Genomic DNA, 19,450 nt, shown 5'->3' with positions numbered 1-19,450 from the left:
CATATGACTTAGGCCAATTTCTCATCACCTTCAGGTGACAGAGGGGCAATGAAAAAGCAATGATATCTAGTCTGGATCTCTGAAGGCAAGAAGAACACCTTAAAAATTAATCATAGTGACATTCAATTTAGCTAGAAGAACTGCCATACTGTGTAAAATAATTGTAAAAATAATTTTAAAAACCCATAAATTACAAAAACCATTCTAACCTTTTCCTATTCCCAAGATATTTAAAAGGTTACACTAATTTATCAGCAAAAGGAAAAATATAAGATTTCACAAGTTCACACTCAAATATTTTCTCATTCTTTCATTTATATCTAAGTTCTTTGTATGGAGCTAGAAGGTTTATAACTAACTAAAGTCAAATTATGATTGTCTTTTCTTCTTTCACTTTTTTCTCTTCCCCAAGAAGAAAATCATGTTCAATTATTAATGACCACTAGCACACACAAACAAAAAGAATACAGGCTGTCACTTCATCCTTCTTAGACAAAACCTTCTCAGTAAATAAAACTGAAATAAAAGAGTCAATGTTATCTGCAAATAAAGACCAAACATCCCTTATCAATTTAGATCAGCACAGCCCTGATCAGTGCTGATTATATCCACTGCACATGTGTCCCTTCCCTTAACTCAGAATTGCACAAAAAGTAGTAAAAAGAGCAGAGGTGCCCACCATTTAGTTCAATTATCTTCATCCTTCACACACTAGCCTGCGCAATACTGTCAGCTTCAAACTTGAGATATTTGAAATACATGTAATAGAAAACTGTACTTTAATATTTAAATTCTTATCAACCTGAAAGTATTCTTCTATCCAAGCCCCTTTAATGCTTTCTACAGGTTTAATGGGCCCAAAAACTGCCCAGAGTAATTGACAGAAGTACTTTAATAGAGTTGCTTATGATTAATTGATCTCGAGTTTGGATTCTCCACCAGCCTCAGCACCAGCTACATTAAAGCAACTCTAGTACTCTTTCAAATTCAAAATCTGATCTCTTCTTTCTGAAGCTACACTCAGAACTGTGAGAAAAATATCCTAAAATATAAAAATTTGGCTCCCACCCAGTAATACACAAAGAAGCACAAAAATACTATGAAGCATTCATGTATTGCCAAAATAAAGCAACCCTAGGACAAGGATGAAGGCATACACAGCTTCCATCCAAGAAAATGGGACATTACAAAAGTTGTAATTGTAATCCTCCTAAAAGCCTTATATCATCTATATGCAACAGGGACAGTCTTCAGCAGTCATATCATAATACTAAGAGTAAGTAAAAATTTTAGGTAAAACTACTTCCTAAAACTACTGTTTAGGAAACAACATTATGTAATACTTTGGTTTGATTATTACTCCCTATCAGGTTTCCCTTAAATAACTACAAAAATTGCAGTAAAGATTTCCATTTTTGCTGTCACACCTACTACTTAAGTGTCCTTGAAAGGGTTCTTCCAGTTTGACTGGATACAGAATAGTAAAACAACAACCTGTAAAAAACTCAGTTTTATTACTATTTTGCACTATTGAAATCTAGACTGCTTCTAAAATCAACCCAGATTTGCTCCTACAATATTGTTTATGATCACATACAGACTATGGTACCTCTCCAAATCTCACTACACCACAATATTCATGCACATAATTTCTAAAACTCAGACAATACAAAACACCTTTAAGCCCATTTATCTTCTGCATCACTAATATACATCTTTGCCTCTTTATAGCCCACAAGGAAGGTTTTTACAAAGCACCATATTGGCAAAAGAAAAACTACAGTAACTTCTCACCTAAGGCTTTTTAAATACACCATAAAACCTATGCAGTACCTGATGTAATTTCAAGTAATCAGAAGTGCACCACAAAAGTGTACTCAGTTCCTAAAGGAATATTTTTTTTATTCCAGGCCATTTTCAAAAAGAGTGACTGTTCCAACTTGCACAGGTATATACAACTTAGAAAATAAGTATCTAAAAATATGCTCACCAAAAATCCTTACAAAAATATGAAATATTCTTAACCAATATGGGTAATGAATTAAAAATATTTTTAAAAATCATAAAATCATAAAAACATAAAATATTTTGTGAAATCAAACATACAAATGGTTGCAGTGGGTGGGAAATAAACCAGAATAATCCAAACAAGTACCTATCAATGCCCTAAAACCTTAATTCTGCTCCTTACATATCTTGTGTGAGAAGAAGCAAGCGGAAGAAAATTACAAAATCAGGTATTATTTAAGTACCACAGAGAAAAAAAGGGTCAAGCAAGACTTTATAAAGCCTTTTCACAGATAGGATCTTTTTCAAGTTTTGAATGGTTAGTTTTGCATGCACATAAGGTATGCTTCATAAGGCACATTTTTGGTTTTCTTTTTTGTTGTCTTTGGGGATGAGGAGCTGCTACATAAATTGGCAGCAAAGGAGGATTCAGATCACAGGGTGGAAAGATCACTTCTTGTCTTTCTATGTTAGCATTCATAGAGAGATGGATGGAAACAAGCACACCAGCTCCTGTTTTCAACCATCCCAGAAAACTGACACTTTTATTAGGTGATAAGGAAGTGAGAGAAGTCATAGGAACCCATGATAATGGGAAAGTCCAGGCAATTGAAATGTACTGAAATGCATTTTACCATTTTAACTAACAATGTAATGAAATATGAAATACCAATTTTCTCTAACTTCAAAATGGAAATGAAAAAACAACTTATACTTTTATTAAACTACAAATTCTTATAACCATACCCACCTTCTGCCCCTTCCTGCCTGCCCTAACTAGCTATTATTAATGTCACAGCTACTCATTATGATAATGTTCTACCATTCACAAAACTTCATTGCTCACTAAGACAAATTCTGTTAACTTGGAGCTTTTTAGCATCCAAAACTTTTATCTAATAGTGCCAAAATACTGTAACTAGCATAGTTAGCTAGTATAGTTAATCAGATGTTTGTTTATTGTTACAATTTTACAGGTAGGCACTCTCATCTTGTATAAAATCCTCCACAAGTAACCTTAAATTCCTAATTGGAATATGCCTAATTTCAGGCATTAGCTTAACCCTGTTGCATACCATAATATATTCTATGTTTTAACCCAAAAAATGAGCTTTTTTGTTCTCTAGATATAAAATCTTAGTGAAAAACGGCAGCAAAACCAAGTTTTTACCTCATGCCCTTTATGAGCTATACTGATGCAGGGACTGTTGTTTTATCCACTCAGATTTAACTGCCACTGTCAGTAACTAGAGTTTTCAGTACAAAATAAAAATTCTAGCAATTAAATCATATTCAAATAATAGTTCCAGTCCTTCTGTCTTTGATCAGTAAAGCCTAAAATAAATTACGTCTTTAAGATGTAAACTGGAGCAAAAGTGATCTTTTCTGTCTAATTGGATTTCTGAAGTTAAGAGGTGTTTTGTTTCTATAATGTATGCTCACAGCAGCAGTGATCTCTTCCAGTACACAGATACTAAACCCATGGACTGCTGGTTAATGCCTCATTTTAAACAGACATACTGCTATAAAAATGTAACTGGGACAATTTTAAAGCTAACATCTATTTTCAACACAACTTGTTCTATCTGGCAAACAAAGAAATGAGACACTGAAATTCTGTACCACATTATGATTTAATACTTTAATAACACAGGTTGACCAGGATACGTCTAAAACCTATTTGTGATGTTTCTGTGTAAACAGTATCATGGATTTGGCACAGTAAAAATAATGAAAAGCCCTACATTTTCATGCATCATTTCCCTCAAAGTTAGTAGTTCACCAACCTCAGAGCACTTCCAGCATAAACTATGACTGGTTATCTTCCAGTCTCAAACTGGCTCATGCCTGGAGAGCACTGACTACTGAACCTGGACACATGTGGCTGTTCAACTGGTATTTAAAGTCATTTATGCTTCCTCATGCTAGAATTTCAGATTTTCCTGTGGTTATACAGAACTGCTCTGAGGAAAAGTCTCAGAAATACTGTTAAACACCATCTTTACAAAAAAGAAGCTGAACAGAGTCCAGTCAACACCGTTTTGCATCACTTAATCTAATTTCAGCATCTTGAAGCCATTAACTGAAGCATAGAAAAGGAATGTTGAAATATTCTAACATGGTTAGAGTAGATATAAACTAATGTTTTTATTTTTATAAATCATGAGAAATTATCAACAGTATAAGCTATTATTTAAAACTTGCCCACCAAAAAGGTAATATTTATCTGAATATAGATAAGGTTAGTGAAATATAGAAAGATATTTAGAAAAATCATCACTGCCTAAAATATAGTTTAGCCTCTACTTAGCACCTCCTGTCTCTACTGCCTCCTTCTTGAGAGGAAAACAGTACCCTGCCATTGGTAAAACAATTTATTCTCTTCTAGTCACTGTGTAATTTGAGTGGGTTATATTTCAATGGCTGTGCAATACAACACATTACCATTTATTCAAGTCAGACAAACATGGGGGACTGAAAGCATGGAGGGTGGTAATCTTTACATTCAAGGCCAGATATTACCACCTCTGAGGCAAGAATCCCCAAGGCTAACTATTACTGTCTAATATTCAAGAAAGGTATAAATACTGCATTTAGTCAAATACAGAGCGTTGCTTTAGTTTCTTCATATCAGCATACAGTATATTACACCATTTTGTCAACAACATATATTAAAATCTTATCAAATACTGTTGTTATCATATATTAATAAACTGAGCTTAGGGAACTATAGCCCACTCAGCCATTCATGGCCATATTACTCAAGGTGAAGATTATCAATGCTCACTGTAGAGTACTTGGGTCAGCGGCATTTCTCCACCTCTGGGGAGCAGTACATAAATGCTGAGGTGCTTCTTCAGGGCTGACATATAGTTCAAAACTAAGACATATTTCTAAGCTAAGAAGCCTCATCAGCATGCAGCCACATCTACAGTGCATTCCAGAAACCAGGAACAGAGTGCAGTGAAAAAATATTGCAGTGAGGCAGGGAAGTCTACCCAGCCTAGCAAATCCAACAGCCTGGATAAGAATGAAAGAGAGAATGCATGAGAAAAAACATCAGAGCAGGCTAAAGAGGAAAGGTAATTCATTTCACTGCTACAGAGTTGAGGCACGATTTCATTAAATGAAGGTGGGAAACAAACTGACTTGAGCTAACAAGAACAGGACCAGAAACCTAAAACACCCTAGTAAAGAAAATGTATTTGTGCAATTCTGTAATTTTCCCTATGAAATATGAAGTAAAACAGCAGGGTAGAAGATCCAAAATCTGCTCCTAAAGGGTATTAAAAGGCAAGCCCAAAATCAGTTTCTCCTTGCCAAGCAAGAACCAACCAAGAGACAGGATGAACTTTCAGTGCCCCTTGCTCTCCATGTACTACACAGGTGATCCTGGCCATACCACTGCTACACATGTGGTGCTCATGAGTACAGAGCTGGGAAAGAGACAGCCAATTCAGTAAAAAATTCAGATACACGAATTCAGCTCATTTAGACATTTTTAAAATAAACACCACCCTCCCATTCTGTAAAATCTTATACTGAGCTTTACTCTTCTCCACCTTCCTATAACATATGACGCCTCTGCACTTGTCCCCATGATCCATCCCAGCTTTTTAGGCTGCATGTGGTGCTGTCCACATACTTGGGTCCAACCTGGCACTGACACATCCTGCCTAAGCAGCTTTCCCTTTCAGGTTTTTATGACAGCAGGTACCTTGAATCTATGTGAAAAGCTGTCTGTCTGAAAAGGTGGAAGAAAACACTTCAAAATGTAATCATACCCATCTACAATCTAATGACTGTAAAAAAGTAGATGATCCTACTGTTTTACAAGTATTTCTACAAGTGTAGCAGCAAGGCAAGGAAGAAAACTTGGATAAAAGAATTTGTATAATGCAGCAATCTATTGCAGATCATCTTCAGCAAGTCAGCATTTATCTTCAACAAGCTGTACAAATGTTTTCAGCAATTTTAAAACGAGCTCTTCCAATTACTGCATGCAGAAGTATAAAGAACTAGATGTTCTCATTTGTATGAATGTCATAATAATTGCACTTGTTTGAAGTTGGCATTGAGGGGTGAATCACCTACAGAACTCTGTTATTGTGACAGTAACATTTCCACACCATTAAATGACTCTTAAATAATGATTACATTAGACCAGGACTAAATGTACATTTATTTAAAGGTTTTGCAATATATTTTCAGCTACTTACGGCACAAATTAAAACACTTATCTATACTTAAATGTTAAATATAATTTGCAAAAACTCCCACAAACAACCCTTACAATTTCATTTCTGGTATTTCATATTTCAAAAATTTCCTGAACAGTTTTAATTACTTCCAGGTCCTACCTGAGAGATTCTGCCATGCGCCTTAAGTCTTCATTTTGCTGCTTTAACCGTTCAAGTTTAGCAAGGATCTTGGATAATTCACGACTGGAATGATCTGGGTGCTCGCTGTCTCGTACCAGGTGTCCACCAATATAAAAGAGTAAAGTTCCCCAAGCAAAGAGGATGAGCATAATCCAACGCCAGGAACCAGTCCATGGCCGCATTTTCAGAAGTTCAATTCACTCCAGAACTGCTCCGCTCACAAAATAGCAAACATTTTAAGTTCTTAGCTTTTACAAAGGTGGATAATGCCAGTTCCTCTGCTTCAACACATTGTACCAGAGAAAAATTATTCTCAGTGTTTATCTTACTGCAAGTCCTTAAAGAAGATTCTTACAAGGCTGTACATAGAAAGCATTAGTATTGCATCATTCTTCATTTATATTCTGTGGGAAAAAATAAAAATAAATCTGAAATTACAATTCTGATATGTACAAATACAGTGGATTTCAATTAAGCTAAACGCATTGTCATTAACATTCAAGAATGACAATAGACAATGTTACTACTTTCTGTCACAGAGACAAAGAAAAAAGCTTTTAACTTTCCACAGAACAGTGTGCTGAATTCATGAATGAATGACAAAGAATATGCAATTAATCCTAAATTTGAAATGGCCAGAAGAAATGCTGCTTTTTACACGAGAAATATTTACCAATTCGTGTCATTTCAGACATTAAAATAGTTCAAAAGTCACTCTGTAGTAAACTTGACATTCTCCTTTACTATCAACAAAGAGCTTTTATTTAATTACAAATACATCTTAATTTCTTTCACTTTTACTCCCTTTCTTCTCCGTTTTTGTCATGACTGCCACTCTTTAACAAATGAGTTATAGCCATTGTAACAGTATACTCTGCAATTTGCAAGTATTTGAAAATCAGGTATGACTTTAGAAACCTAGCTTTTAGAAACACTTCTCTGCTGTCTCAAAACTATCAAACCCATTTTGACAAGTTATTATTAAAGTTATAAAAAACTGCAAAAAAGTGCTCCGAAGGTAACACCTTCTCTCACAAAAAAACCCACCATGCCATTTTAAAAAATGCAAAATCACCTCAACTCATTTTCTACTTGGCAAAATATCATTCAATGAGGATAAAGTCTCCTCATTCTATCTAGATCAGATTTTAACTGACAGCATGTCCGGAGCCTTCTTTAAGTACTTCTCCCCTCTCTTCCTATTTCTCAGCAATGTAACATTTTTACCTTTTTAAAGAGCATATATATGCCATTCTTATTCAGTTTCCAAAATAACCTATTTCTTTGGATTCTCAAATCTTTAAATCCACTGTACTTCCTCTGAGATACCATCCACATCTACCTTCTCCCAAATTATTCTTTTCTGTTTTATCCTTCTTTCATCTTAATTTCTTTTTAATTTCATTTAGTTATTTTATTCTATTCCAATTCATTTCAAGCCTAGAGCAAAATCTTCCCAAATTGCAGTAACTTCCAAACTCACCCAGTTATGGAAATATGCCTGGAGCACACACCTCCAGATACAATAATTCTAACATTGAATATGCTTACTGTTTTCAACAGCACTGAAAATGCTGAAAATTTTCTCTGGTTATCTTGAGAAGAGGGGTAGTTTGTGTATGTTTAAAAGAGGCCCAAAAAAATCCACTTTTGACTAGTAAGACACAATTGGGACACAATTGTTTATAGAATACTTCGCAAGCAAAATACTGACTTTTTTTTTCCAATCTGTTTTTCATAAAACATGAGCTTAAGCAGACTCACAAATCAGGTATCTTCTTTACCAGAGGCAGCGTTGGTCTGTCTCAAACAACAGTGTTAGTAGATCAGACAATCAAAAATCCACAAAATTCATATAACGAGTCATCAGGAACAGATGGTATTCTTCCAACAGTTCTAAAGAAGTTAAAGAATGCAATAGTTTAATTATTAACAGAGGTGTTCAACCTCTTACTTATAACCACTCTGTAGCAAAGGAAAGGAAAATTAAAACAGTAAACTGAATTATTTGTAAGGGCTACAGCAGGGAATCCTGCAATTACAGGCCAGGAAAAAAAAAATATTCATGTCAGCCAAACTGGCAGAAATAATTAGATTAAATAAATCTGCAAACATAAGGATGAAAGTAATCAAAGTAAAAAAGTACTAACATCGCTTTTAGAAAGACAAATAGTGGCTATAAATTTATTAAAGTTCTTTTGAAGATGTAAACAAACAGGCAAGACAGAACCAGTTCTAATCGTTATGTAATTGATTTAGTCAGTGTGGATTTTCAAATGGCATTCAACAAGGTCCCCAAAATGTTCCGAAAAACCTAAGCTGCATGGAAGAAGAAAGATCATCATGTGAGTCCCCACCCCACTAGACAAAAGGAAACACACAGTAAGACTAGGCAATCAGCTAAAGTGGAAAGAGTGATCAGGGACCTCTCTGCACCCACTGGCAGACTTCATACAGCTTGACATATAAGTGTTTGGAAAACAAGGTGAAACATGAGGTGAAAAAGTCTCATAGCAATAAACTGGAGGTAATCAAGATGCTTAATGAGGAAAAAATCAAAAATGGGAAAAAAATCAGTTTATCAGTGGGTAGAGTTGTGTACAGATGACCTTTGAGGCCCATTAGGAATGGGATTTAGCTGTGATCAGTAATTCTATGAAATATCAGTTTAGCATTTGGCTAAATGCAACCAAGTCCTCACAGGTTTTGTGTGATTTCTCTCAATCTCTGAAGATGCCATTGTTCTTTTCGTAAGTTAGGTCACAGTAGAGTTAAATATAAAATAAAGATGCCAAACTAGCTGAATAAATAGGGAGAACATTCTGAAAAAACATTAAAAAGCCTGTATCTCAAATGTGGTGTATCTAATTATATGTGAGTGCTAGCAACACTCAACTACCAACTTCGTACTGTAATGTGGCTTACACATTAATTCTTTTATTTCATACTGTTCTGGCAATAGAAAATGTCAACATATTTGACATTTTGTCAAAGTATTTGACATTCCAGGGATGGGGCATCCAGAGATACTGGATGCCCCATCCCTGGAAGAGTTCAAAGCCAGGCTGAATGGAACTTTGAGCAACCTGATCTAGTGAGTGGCACCCTTGCTCATAGCAGGGGAGTTGGAACTCCACAAGGAACAGACAGAATATTTACCTAAAAATAAGGATCACCTTCAAGCCTTGGTTGGGAAATCAAATTGTGCATACTACACATGTAAGCCACAACTGATTGTAAGAATGTGAAAATGTTTTGTTGCCAAATTAACAGGAAAAATTTGGTTAAAAAACAGCATTGCTTCAATGCAATGGAATGCACTGAATGACTAAATGAAAATGACTACATGAAACACTAAAGAGACTTGATTAAAATGGCAAGTGAAAAAAGAGACTGAAGAGTAGCACCAATATCTTGATGAGAAATAATGTGCATCCATGTCAAAGTTATTTTGCTATAGCAAAAATGACTAATCAAAAATAAATACATACTACCTTTCCTCATCTTGCTCCCAATGAAGCCTTCCCGTTATTTTAAAGCTTTAAAAGGTACTTAAGAATTAGAAAATTGAATAGCCCAATACTATATAATTTTAAATGGAAGGACATTTTCCATGACTTAAATAAGGTCCCTTTTAATGTACTATTTCGAACATGCTTTCCATAGCAAATTCAGTGTTGCAGTGTGTATTTTCTCCATGTGTATTTTTGCTTCCTACAGAATTATGGCCCCAGAATAGCATTATGATTTTTCTTGGCAATGTATAGTTCCAAGTTATTTTAGATTAAATTCAAAGCAAACTAAGCAAGTCTACTTTTGGCTGAACCACCTACTGGCCTAGATTCACTCAAAAAAAGTGTACCTTATGTAAGCTGAAAAGAAGAAAATTACTCACAAAGTAAAATACATTACTATAGTTAACATATACAGCAGTATATTTAAGGCATGTATATCCCCTACAATTGCACAATGTATGAAACATGAAATCCATTCCACTCTAAGAGCTATCACAATGACTTATCACTAAATGTGAAACACACGTGAAAAGCACGTTACACCGTACATATAACTTAGATTGAACCCTCACAACATTATTAGTTTCCCTTACAAGTAAACTTATTGAAGTTAGTATTTTTAAGATTTCACTGACAAAAATTATCTTCTTAGGAAAGCATTCTACTCTAAGTAATGTTAGCCTGTTGTGCTCTCATAAAAATGAAAATTAAAACCAACTTTCTGATCCCAGTTCTTATTTAACAATAACGTGATGGCACAGCCTCTGACAAAGGATTAGAGCCTAAGGAAATAATCCTTTTAGGATATTAAAATAAAACTAAGGATCAAAGGACAAAAGTAACAAGTAAATGCCTCTGTAGCGTTTGATAAAAATAAGCAAACCTTACAAACATTATTCACGGTGTAGGCAATGCATTCTTTATGAGGACTTACACAGTAATTGAATCAGAATTCTGCATGTAACACAAGGCGTTGCTGGCGTCTCGTACGAACCAAATACCTGCTTTTCTCTCTTGGACCTGCCTACTGTGATGTATCCCAAAACAGGATTTCTCTTTTCATGGCCACATTACTCTGGCAGTCAGCAACCATTTTACAAGGACATAATACATTCAAATCTTTCTGCATCTATCTCTCTTCAGATTTATAAGCTCCTGTCTTATATACAGAAATTCTTCTTTTTCATCCTTTTAACTTTGTACTATTACGCTTTATCCCATTCTATCACTCCGGTGTCCTGAGTAAAAAATTCTTGTACATTTTTCTGACCCCATCAGAACACTCTTCTATTTTGTGACCTAAATTTCATTATAAACTATTATATTTTCATGACATTGTCACTACTGAAAACATCCAAGATGAGTAACAGATGTAATCCACTGCACTAATAGGGCCTCTCCTCCAGGCTAATACTCTTCCTTGCAGCACAAGTCCCTGTCACTTCATCCCTTCAGCTACTTCCTTTTCCAACAAATGATTCTACTTTTCATCCACATTTTCTCTCACTCAATATAGAACTTTCTATGTGCCAAGAAATGCTGAAAGGAATTCATACACATTCTCTCCCAAACTATGTTTCATTGGGAAATTTACCTCATTGAAACAGTTACCAAGTAAACCCAGAATAGTACAGATCAAAAAATTGTTGATGACAAATCTATGTTGCATTTATCTATTTTCCTATTTTTATCTACCTCTACTTTGTTAACTCTCATTTCTTTGAAATTTGTCCCCATGCTTTGCACTATTGTGATCAAGCCATGACTGGTAATTATTTCTAGTTCTAGCATTCATATTTATCAATCCCAAGAGACTTTTTCCCATTTAGATGCAAACATTTTTCAAATAGTGACTGGAAACAATTTGGAAAGCATTTCATTCATCTATAACTTTTTAATTACCTTTATTAACATACAAATTATATCTATTGTTTTCTTCAACCAGAGAACAGAAATCCATTCACAGAGCATGTATTAATGTTTGTGTTCTAAAAGTATCCAAAATGAAGTTCATTCCATTTCTTAGTCAAGCTCACTGTTTTAGTTACATTTTTTCTACCCATAAAAACTATCCACTCCCTCTTTTTTCTGGAACAAGGACATAAAATTCGTAGTATTCCATACATACTTAATTATTGTAGAAATTTACTTCTTTTTTCTTCTTAACTTCTATTCACATGTATCAGGGGCCATAAGTAGACATAATCATTAGACCTGTTCACTATTTAATCATACATCCACAACTCCCTCTTTACTACTGTTTCTTTCTGCAAAAGTCTAATTTTATACTTGTACAGACTGCTCTGAGCAATTTGCGTGATATTCTCTTCATACACTCCCTTATAATTTTACATTAATAAATACAGTCTACTCATCTGATACAATCTGCAGATTATTCTCAAACTAAACATTTTCTTAACAGAAATCACCACCCTTTTCAATTTCATTCCAAGTGGAAACTAACTAAATGCTGAAGCCTTCAAACACTCTAATTTTGGATCTTTATCACAGAAAACTCCCTGGCAGGAAGAGATGGTACTGAGGGACTTCGTTTACTGTGCGAAAGCTACAGGCCCCCTCATTTCATTTGGTTAGAAAACAGAATCTTAACCAACCAGAACAAGCTTTGGACAAAGATACAAGGTGATTTGCACTTCCTGAAATTTTGCTAAAGAGGTTTTGTCACCAAGTGTGGAAGCTTGATGATTTTTCAGGCTTAGTGAGATTACGAAGATGGTAAATTGCTAGGAGTTGAGGAATTAAAACCTCGAGTCTAAAAGCAAGATTATCAACTTGAGAAGTCATCTTAAGATTCATTTAGAAGCTTCAGCAGAATACATACGATAATAAAGACAAAACATTCAAAGTAGGGGAATGTAGGGGAAGATTCTGGTATCATTTTGAAGCTTATAGTGTGTATTTGATGTAAAATGCTCACCTGAGCAACATAGAGACTATTTTCAATTTAACCGTGTAACATTTTACACCTGAAAACACCTTTGCTAAAATTTTGAATGAAAACACCCTCAGAATGGAAGGCAGAGGAATGAACAGACAAATATTCAGAATGACCAATTAGCAATCTTGTGCCAAATGTGTTCTTCTTTTAGGAAGTCAATATTTAATGATGCATACAAAAAAATTCAACAAGGTGAGCACACATAGAATACAAACTGAGAGCTGATCAACAGCTCAAGAGCTGCTGCATTTGCAACACAAGCAGCAGCAATAAATTCCCCAAAATGACTGATGATCAGTGAAGACACAAATCACCAAACCAAGGTGGCTACTGCTTTTCTAAAGCTCTTAAGGCGGTGTGTGGCAGAAAAACTGAAGCTGAGAGAATAGTAAGTGCAATTTCCCTCACAAGCCTAAGTTCAATCAGAATCATGTAGGAAAGTAATTAAGGAATGTATGCAATTATTTCCTACAAGCCTCCTCCTCCATCAGTGAGCCGTAACTACCACAAATACCTGAGTTGTTATCAAGAATAATCAACTCTGTAGCACTGAACAAGGTCTTAGGACTTTCAACCCAAAGAATTTCTAATATTACTTTCTATTTTACTATATTCCTTTACATTATCTCCTTGATGTTCGAAATGGTACAAATTACCCAGGTAATTTCTAGATTTTTATCCTCTGCGAGTCCAAATATCCTCCATTAAGAAAAAAAAAACCAAAACAAAAATGAAGCCAAAACAAACAAACAAAAAAACCCCATAAAACCAAAACCCCCATACTTAGGAAGTTTCACATCAATCAATCAGATGTTAATGGAAATGATTCCTCAAAAAAAAAAAAATAGAGTGGTTATAACAAATATAAATGTTTGATTCAAAATTTTTGATAAAGTACAAAGGAGAAAAGATTGATTCAGAATATCTAGGAAAAAAAACTGCAAGACAATTGCTAGTTATTTGTTTTCATGATCAAATAAATAGCTCGTTATTAATAGTTCCCATGACAGCTTATTTTATACAACATGCTGCATTCAGTTAAATTCCTTGCATTTAGTACATCACATGGTCATACTGGTGAAAGTATGTAAAAAGTGTCAGTGAAGTCTCCATCCCTGGAGGCTCGGCAAAGACCCGAGCAACGCACTCCAATCAACCCAGCTGTGATCAGTGGTGTTGGACTAGAAGATCCCCAAAGAAACTTTCCAAATCCAGCTATGATGTGATTTCATGAAATAACTTTTACAGCTTTTGGTGTTTAAAACAAATTATTCTAAAATGCGTGACATGTAAACGTACAATGTATTTTATCTGACACATAAATAGCAGTACATTTTAAAAAAATCTTAACTTCATAACACATACGAAGAACAGCTTACCCTCTCTCTGACAGCAGGACGTAAACACAACTGCATCATGGAGGTTGGAGGTTAAAATGTAATCCCACTATTCCAGCAGTCAGTGAAATTAGTAACTGTTTGAAAGAAAACAAGAAAGTCCCTTTAATTTCACATTCTGTAAGAACAACTTCCTTTTGATTTACTCTTTATCGTAACAGTGAGAAAGAACCTTACATTTTAAAATACCTCATTTTCTATTTGTAACTTAGCTAATCATGGATTATCCACAAAGATCAATCATTCAATCAAAATATTTTTAACTACCATCTTTCATTATATCTAGATGAGATACAATGGGATCTAGCAACCAAAGAATTAAATTAAAGAATATTTTAGGCTCAGTATTGATTTAATGAGTAAATTTTACAAGTCAGTCTCACAAGGCCTCAATTTCCCTTGTTAATATTTGCCAACTTCAAAATTATGTTTGAAGTTGATTCATTAATATTTACTGATACCATCAAATTTGCAGCTGAAAGATGTTATACATGTTGAATGCAAGATATAAATCTGCATAATCAATTAAAGCAGTTCAGCCATTTAGCAGTTTTGTCAAATAATTGTTTCCCCATGTCTAAGCATCAGTCCCTGTTCAAAATACCAGGCAAAATTTTGAAATGGAAAAAAAGAAATAAAATCAAAGATAGAATATTTAACCTTAATTTTAATAAAATTAATAGAAGAGTATTCATGTATATTCTTTCACATCTTTTATCATGTATATCTTTTTATCATTTATAAAAATCATGACTATGTTAAGGAAACCTTGGAAAGAATTTTCTTTCAATCAAAATATTAAAAGTCACTAGAATAATCACTGGAAAAATCACAGATCTGGAGCTTTGGAGAAAACAAAATAAAAGTAAGTTGAACAGCTCTTCAGAAGTATTCCATAGCAAAAGAATACAACTCCAAAATTTCAAGGAAATTCCTGGTGTCTTCCGAAGAAACATAAGCTCTCTTCATAACTTCTTAACCTAAAAATATAGTTTATCTCTCACAACAAATTTCTTCAGATGCTGGTGACATCAGAACTGGAAGCAGCAGTCCAGGCGGGATCTCACAGGAGCAGAGGGGGAGAATCACCTCCTTTGCCCGGCTGCTGTTGGCGCAGCCCAGGACTGGCCCAGCCCAGGACTGGGCTATGAGCACGCACTGCCAGCTCATGGTGAGTGTTTCATCAAATGAGTCCTCCATCTTTTTGACAGACAGTATTAGGGGGGCAGAAGGCATTCTACTTGCTTCTCCACTATCATTCTCATGCTTTTCTAAGATGATCAGGCCAGGCAGGGCATCCCAGAGAAAGAGAGACAATGTGCATGCACTCATTGGAGATACCCTGACTACGCTCAGGTCCAGGAGACTAAAGAAACTATGCAGTATGACAGTGAAGAAATTCCATTACAGGAGCTTGCTACCCAGTAAAGAAATTGCAGCAGGGAGCAGGGAGCAGACTGGTCTTAGACACTACAGGAAAAACTTCCAGCAGATCAGAGGGCACTGCACAGTTCAAGGCTTAAAGTCACTGAATTAACTGCAACCAAATAGAAGCAACAGCACACTCACAATGACAATGTGGGCAGAGAAAACCTTGTAAAATTTTTTCCTTTTTCTTCTTTCTTCTCTATACACTGAGTTTGCAATACTTAAAGTGTTAATTATCCTAACTGTTATTCTAATAAAACTTGGCACTTCTTCAATTAAAAAACATTTGGTTTCCTTTGAGGAGCTAATTACACGGAGAACGCCTATGGTGAACCACATAAAAATCACGGCCAGCTCAGGGTCCTCGGCCCCTGTAGTTACTAAATATATTTCTACTGGAAGAAAAAAACCCCGAAACACACACACACCCACAACAATGGAGTTAAGTACTAGCACTAATCCTACTTCAACTACATAGCTTCTGGTCAGAGATAAAAAACAAACAATCCAAACACCAATTTTGGTACTTTTAGTATCAGAGACCAAACATTCTCGAAATTATGCTATACGAACACCTACAGGTTCAGTTATCACAACAGCAGTGGTTCAGAGAAGTCCACACCCACAGCACTTGGGGGCTTTTAAGCTAAAGATATACAGAGAACACTGACCTTGAAAGAGCTTAACAGGAGTTAAGAATCTAATCAGAAGTAGTAACTTTTCTAAACTAGATAAAAGAATCAAGAGTGCATCAACAGTAACAAATACAGTCTGAAAATAATAAGCACTCCTTTTTAGATACAGTAATAAATGAGTGCTCATAATTCTTGTAACATATTACATTTGAAAGCTTCCAAAAAGATACAGTAATTTCTCTTTTTTTATTTACAATCGATGTAATTTTGAACAAAAGAGGGAACTGTGCCTTGAAAGAAAAAGAGCAGCTTACTTGTCAAATATATACAAGATTCTCTGTCAAACAGACAAAAACTTATTGGTGATTCTTCTTTTAGAAAGGTAAGAGAGTCAATTGCAGAAACAATGCACTCCTCCAAGGAAATTATATATATGAATGGATAAAGCAGTCTTCACTTTTACAGTCCTTTTTAACTACTAAGATAATACATTAACCAGAAACACAGTGAAGTGAGACGTTACCTTTGTCTGATATTAACTAATGAAATGTCTTTGTAAGACAAAAATTACCTTAGAAAATGAACAGGACAATCACATGATAGTAAAGGTTTATTTTTTCTTGTTTACTTACTGTATTGACTCCATACAACCCTATTCTAGTATAAACACAGTCAATGAATAATAAAAATTCAACTCTAAAAAACCTCAACTCTAACATCAAGCATGATCTTCCTCCACCGTAGTATGTTAATAATCTACTGATAGTCCTTGCAGAAACCTCATTCCAAAAAAAAAAAAATAAAAACAGGAAGAGGGAGAATCTTTGGAAGCAATGAAGTAAAAGAACAGACTATGAAAGTTAGAAGGACATAACTCATGTGTTAAAAAAAGAATTTGTGACATTGAAATTGTTTCTTACACACGCAAATAAACACATAATAAAATCTGAGGATTAGGAGTTCCACCTGGATAAATTTGGCTCATGAGGTAGGAGAAAGTCATTCCTAAACATGTAAGTGCAAAACAAATAAAGGAATCAGCCACTGAAACAGATGATTTCATTAAGCAACAGATTCTCAGTTGCTCATTCCCTTTTAATTGAAGCACCTAAAATGCTTTCAAAAATACCCAGCCATTGAATCAAGAAGCTGAACAGAATTGGGCTTTCTGCCCTGCATAAGTCACATGAAAGTTAGCAAACAGAAATGGCACATCCTTTTCTTAACAGAACTTAATAGAATGTTTGCCTTCTGTTTCAGTGCTCATCTGGGACCAAAGTACAGCTGCCACTTCCTGGGAGAAAGTGCAGCTCCCTATCGGTAGAATAATCTGGATACCTTGGGAAAGGAGCAGAGAGGGAGAAAAAAAACCAATGGACAACCTTAAGGTAATATTTGACTTTTCCATTTTTGTTTCTGCTGAAGCACTCCACTAAATTTTCTTTTCCACTTGCTTCCCCATGTCATTCCTTAATGGTTGCAAACATCAGAAGTAAGATCAGAGGTAAGATCTTTCCTCTTTTGGCTGGCATCAAAGCAACATGCAAAAATCTAATAACCAGGAAACTTAACATCAGTCTGTTCACAACTCAGCTGGATGTTTATAAATCAAGATGAAAAACAGGCAGATGAGAGAGCTGCTGAGTTTGTAATAGTTATGCAAAAATGCATGACACTTGGCAGCCATAAGGAAACTAAAGTGATATTCGCAACCAGGAGGTTTTGCAAAATCAAAGCATAGTGAAGGCTATACGGTAAAAAAAGAGTCACAAAACTGAGCTAAAAGCCTTTCTTCTTACACATGGCAGACTTGGAGACAGAAATGTCAGAATATAGTTTTGAGTGGGCCACATCAGGGAAAAGAATGTCGAATGGGATCATTATCTAAATAATCAGACTTGCTTTGTATCACCATTTTCTAGTTTAAATTGAACCATGTTTGATGCAGTACTTTTATTAGAGCAAGACAAATTTTACTGGGGATTGCAAATAGTAATATTGCCATGTGATAAAGAAGTATCTGCTTTAACTTTAATTCCACTATGCCACAATAGGCAGACCTTACCCTGTGAAAATTTCCCTTGGCATTCCAATTTTCTTTTTTTTTTTGGGATAGAGAATTTTATACACTAAAAAGCACCAAAAAAGGCACCTAATGAGCTAATTCAAGTATGGGAAGCAATTTATTTGCATTAGCATATAGGTTCACGCTGTCTAATTTACACTGGTTTACAGCTTCAGTAGAGCTCCATGCCACCAAAAGTTGATTGCTTCCTGCATGTGATCTTCACCATCACCATGGCTCAAGTGTACCACTGATCTAAGATCTATTCATTTATTTAAAACTGAAGGAACTGAAAAACTGAAAGCACTTTGTACAATGGTAAGGCTATGAATAAAACAGAGCTGTGAAGTTGCAAGTCCAAACCTCACATAATGCTGCCAATGCCTTTTCCTCTCTAAAATTGGTGTGACACATTATTAAGGCAAAATGACAGGTGAGTTTAAAACTTACTGAGTTTAAAACACCTTTGAAAGTGTTAGCTTCCTGCTTAGCTCTTTTTATGTCAAGTATTAAGTTTACACTGCTAATCAGAATTCCCATTTTTATTTATAACACTAATACATAAATTTGCTGTCAAGCCATCATGAGTGTTAGAAACTATCAGCCTTAATGAGTGAGCTATTTTCTTTTATATGTAAGACGGGATTTTTCATCTGTGTGCCTGGATATATGTAACTTTTTCTATAGAAATTAAAGCAAGCTTGATGCTTTTTACAAAATAGTATTTTATTTCATAGGCTAAACATTCTAAAAATAACATTTTAAATTCATTTTCCATATAAAATAATTATTTAAGCAATATTAATATTAGTACAGTAACAAAAGACTTAAAAGCTAAATTTGCATATATTCTCAAAGGTAATTCTAGTGAAATCCCATTCAAGCATTTCAGACTGATAATAAGTAAAACCAAGTCAGATTTTAAATCATCTTTCAAATCAATTTGGAAGTCAAGCACTTGTAGGAAAAACCTACAATCGTGTTATTCTTACTGTTTCCTAGGCAAACCTACATAGCCACATAGAAAGCCATTCACTTCATAGAATAATTGTGTATAAACTC

The 19,450-nt window shown here is 34.8% G+C and overlaps 1 protein-coding gene across 5 annotated transcripts in view; it reads right to left on the bottom strand.

The window, feature by feature from the left end:
* FUT8 (fucosyltransferase 8) overlaps nt 1–19,450 on the bottom strand; it is a 105,877-nt gene that overhangs the window by 48,305 nt on the left and 38,122 nt on the right. For 4 of the 5 annotated variants that reach the window (XM_048306133.1, XM_048306137.1, XM_048306134.1 and 1 more), the window contains exons 3-5: nt 14,243–14,337; nt 8,154–8,285; nt 6,369–6,793 (exon numbers count right to left, since the gene is read on the bottom strand). In XM_048306133.1, the coding sequence (XP_048162090.1) occupies nt 6,369–6,571 (203 nt within the window). In that variant the 5' untranslated portion in view covers nt 6,572–6,793; nt 8,154–8,285; nt 14,243–14,337. The remainder of the gene's footprint in view (nt 1–6,368; nt 6,794–8,153; nt 8,286–14,242; nt 14,338–19,450) is intronic. The other variant, XM_048306136.1, reaches the window with a different exon arrangement.

The sequence above is a fragment of the Corvus hawaiiensis genome, chromosome 6 (assembly GCF_020740725.1).
Source record: "Corvus hawaiiensis isolate bCorHaw1 chromosome 6, bCorHaw1.pri.cur, whole genome shotgun sequence".
Lineage (NCBI taxonomy): Eukaryota > Metazoa > Chordata > Aves > Passeriformes > Corvidae > Corvus > Corvus hawaiiensis.
The sequence above is the reverse complement of the archived record's forward strand: the minus strand, read 5'-3'. Positions and strand labels throughout refer to the sequence as shown.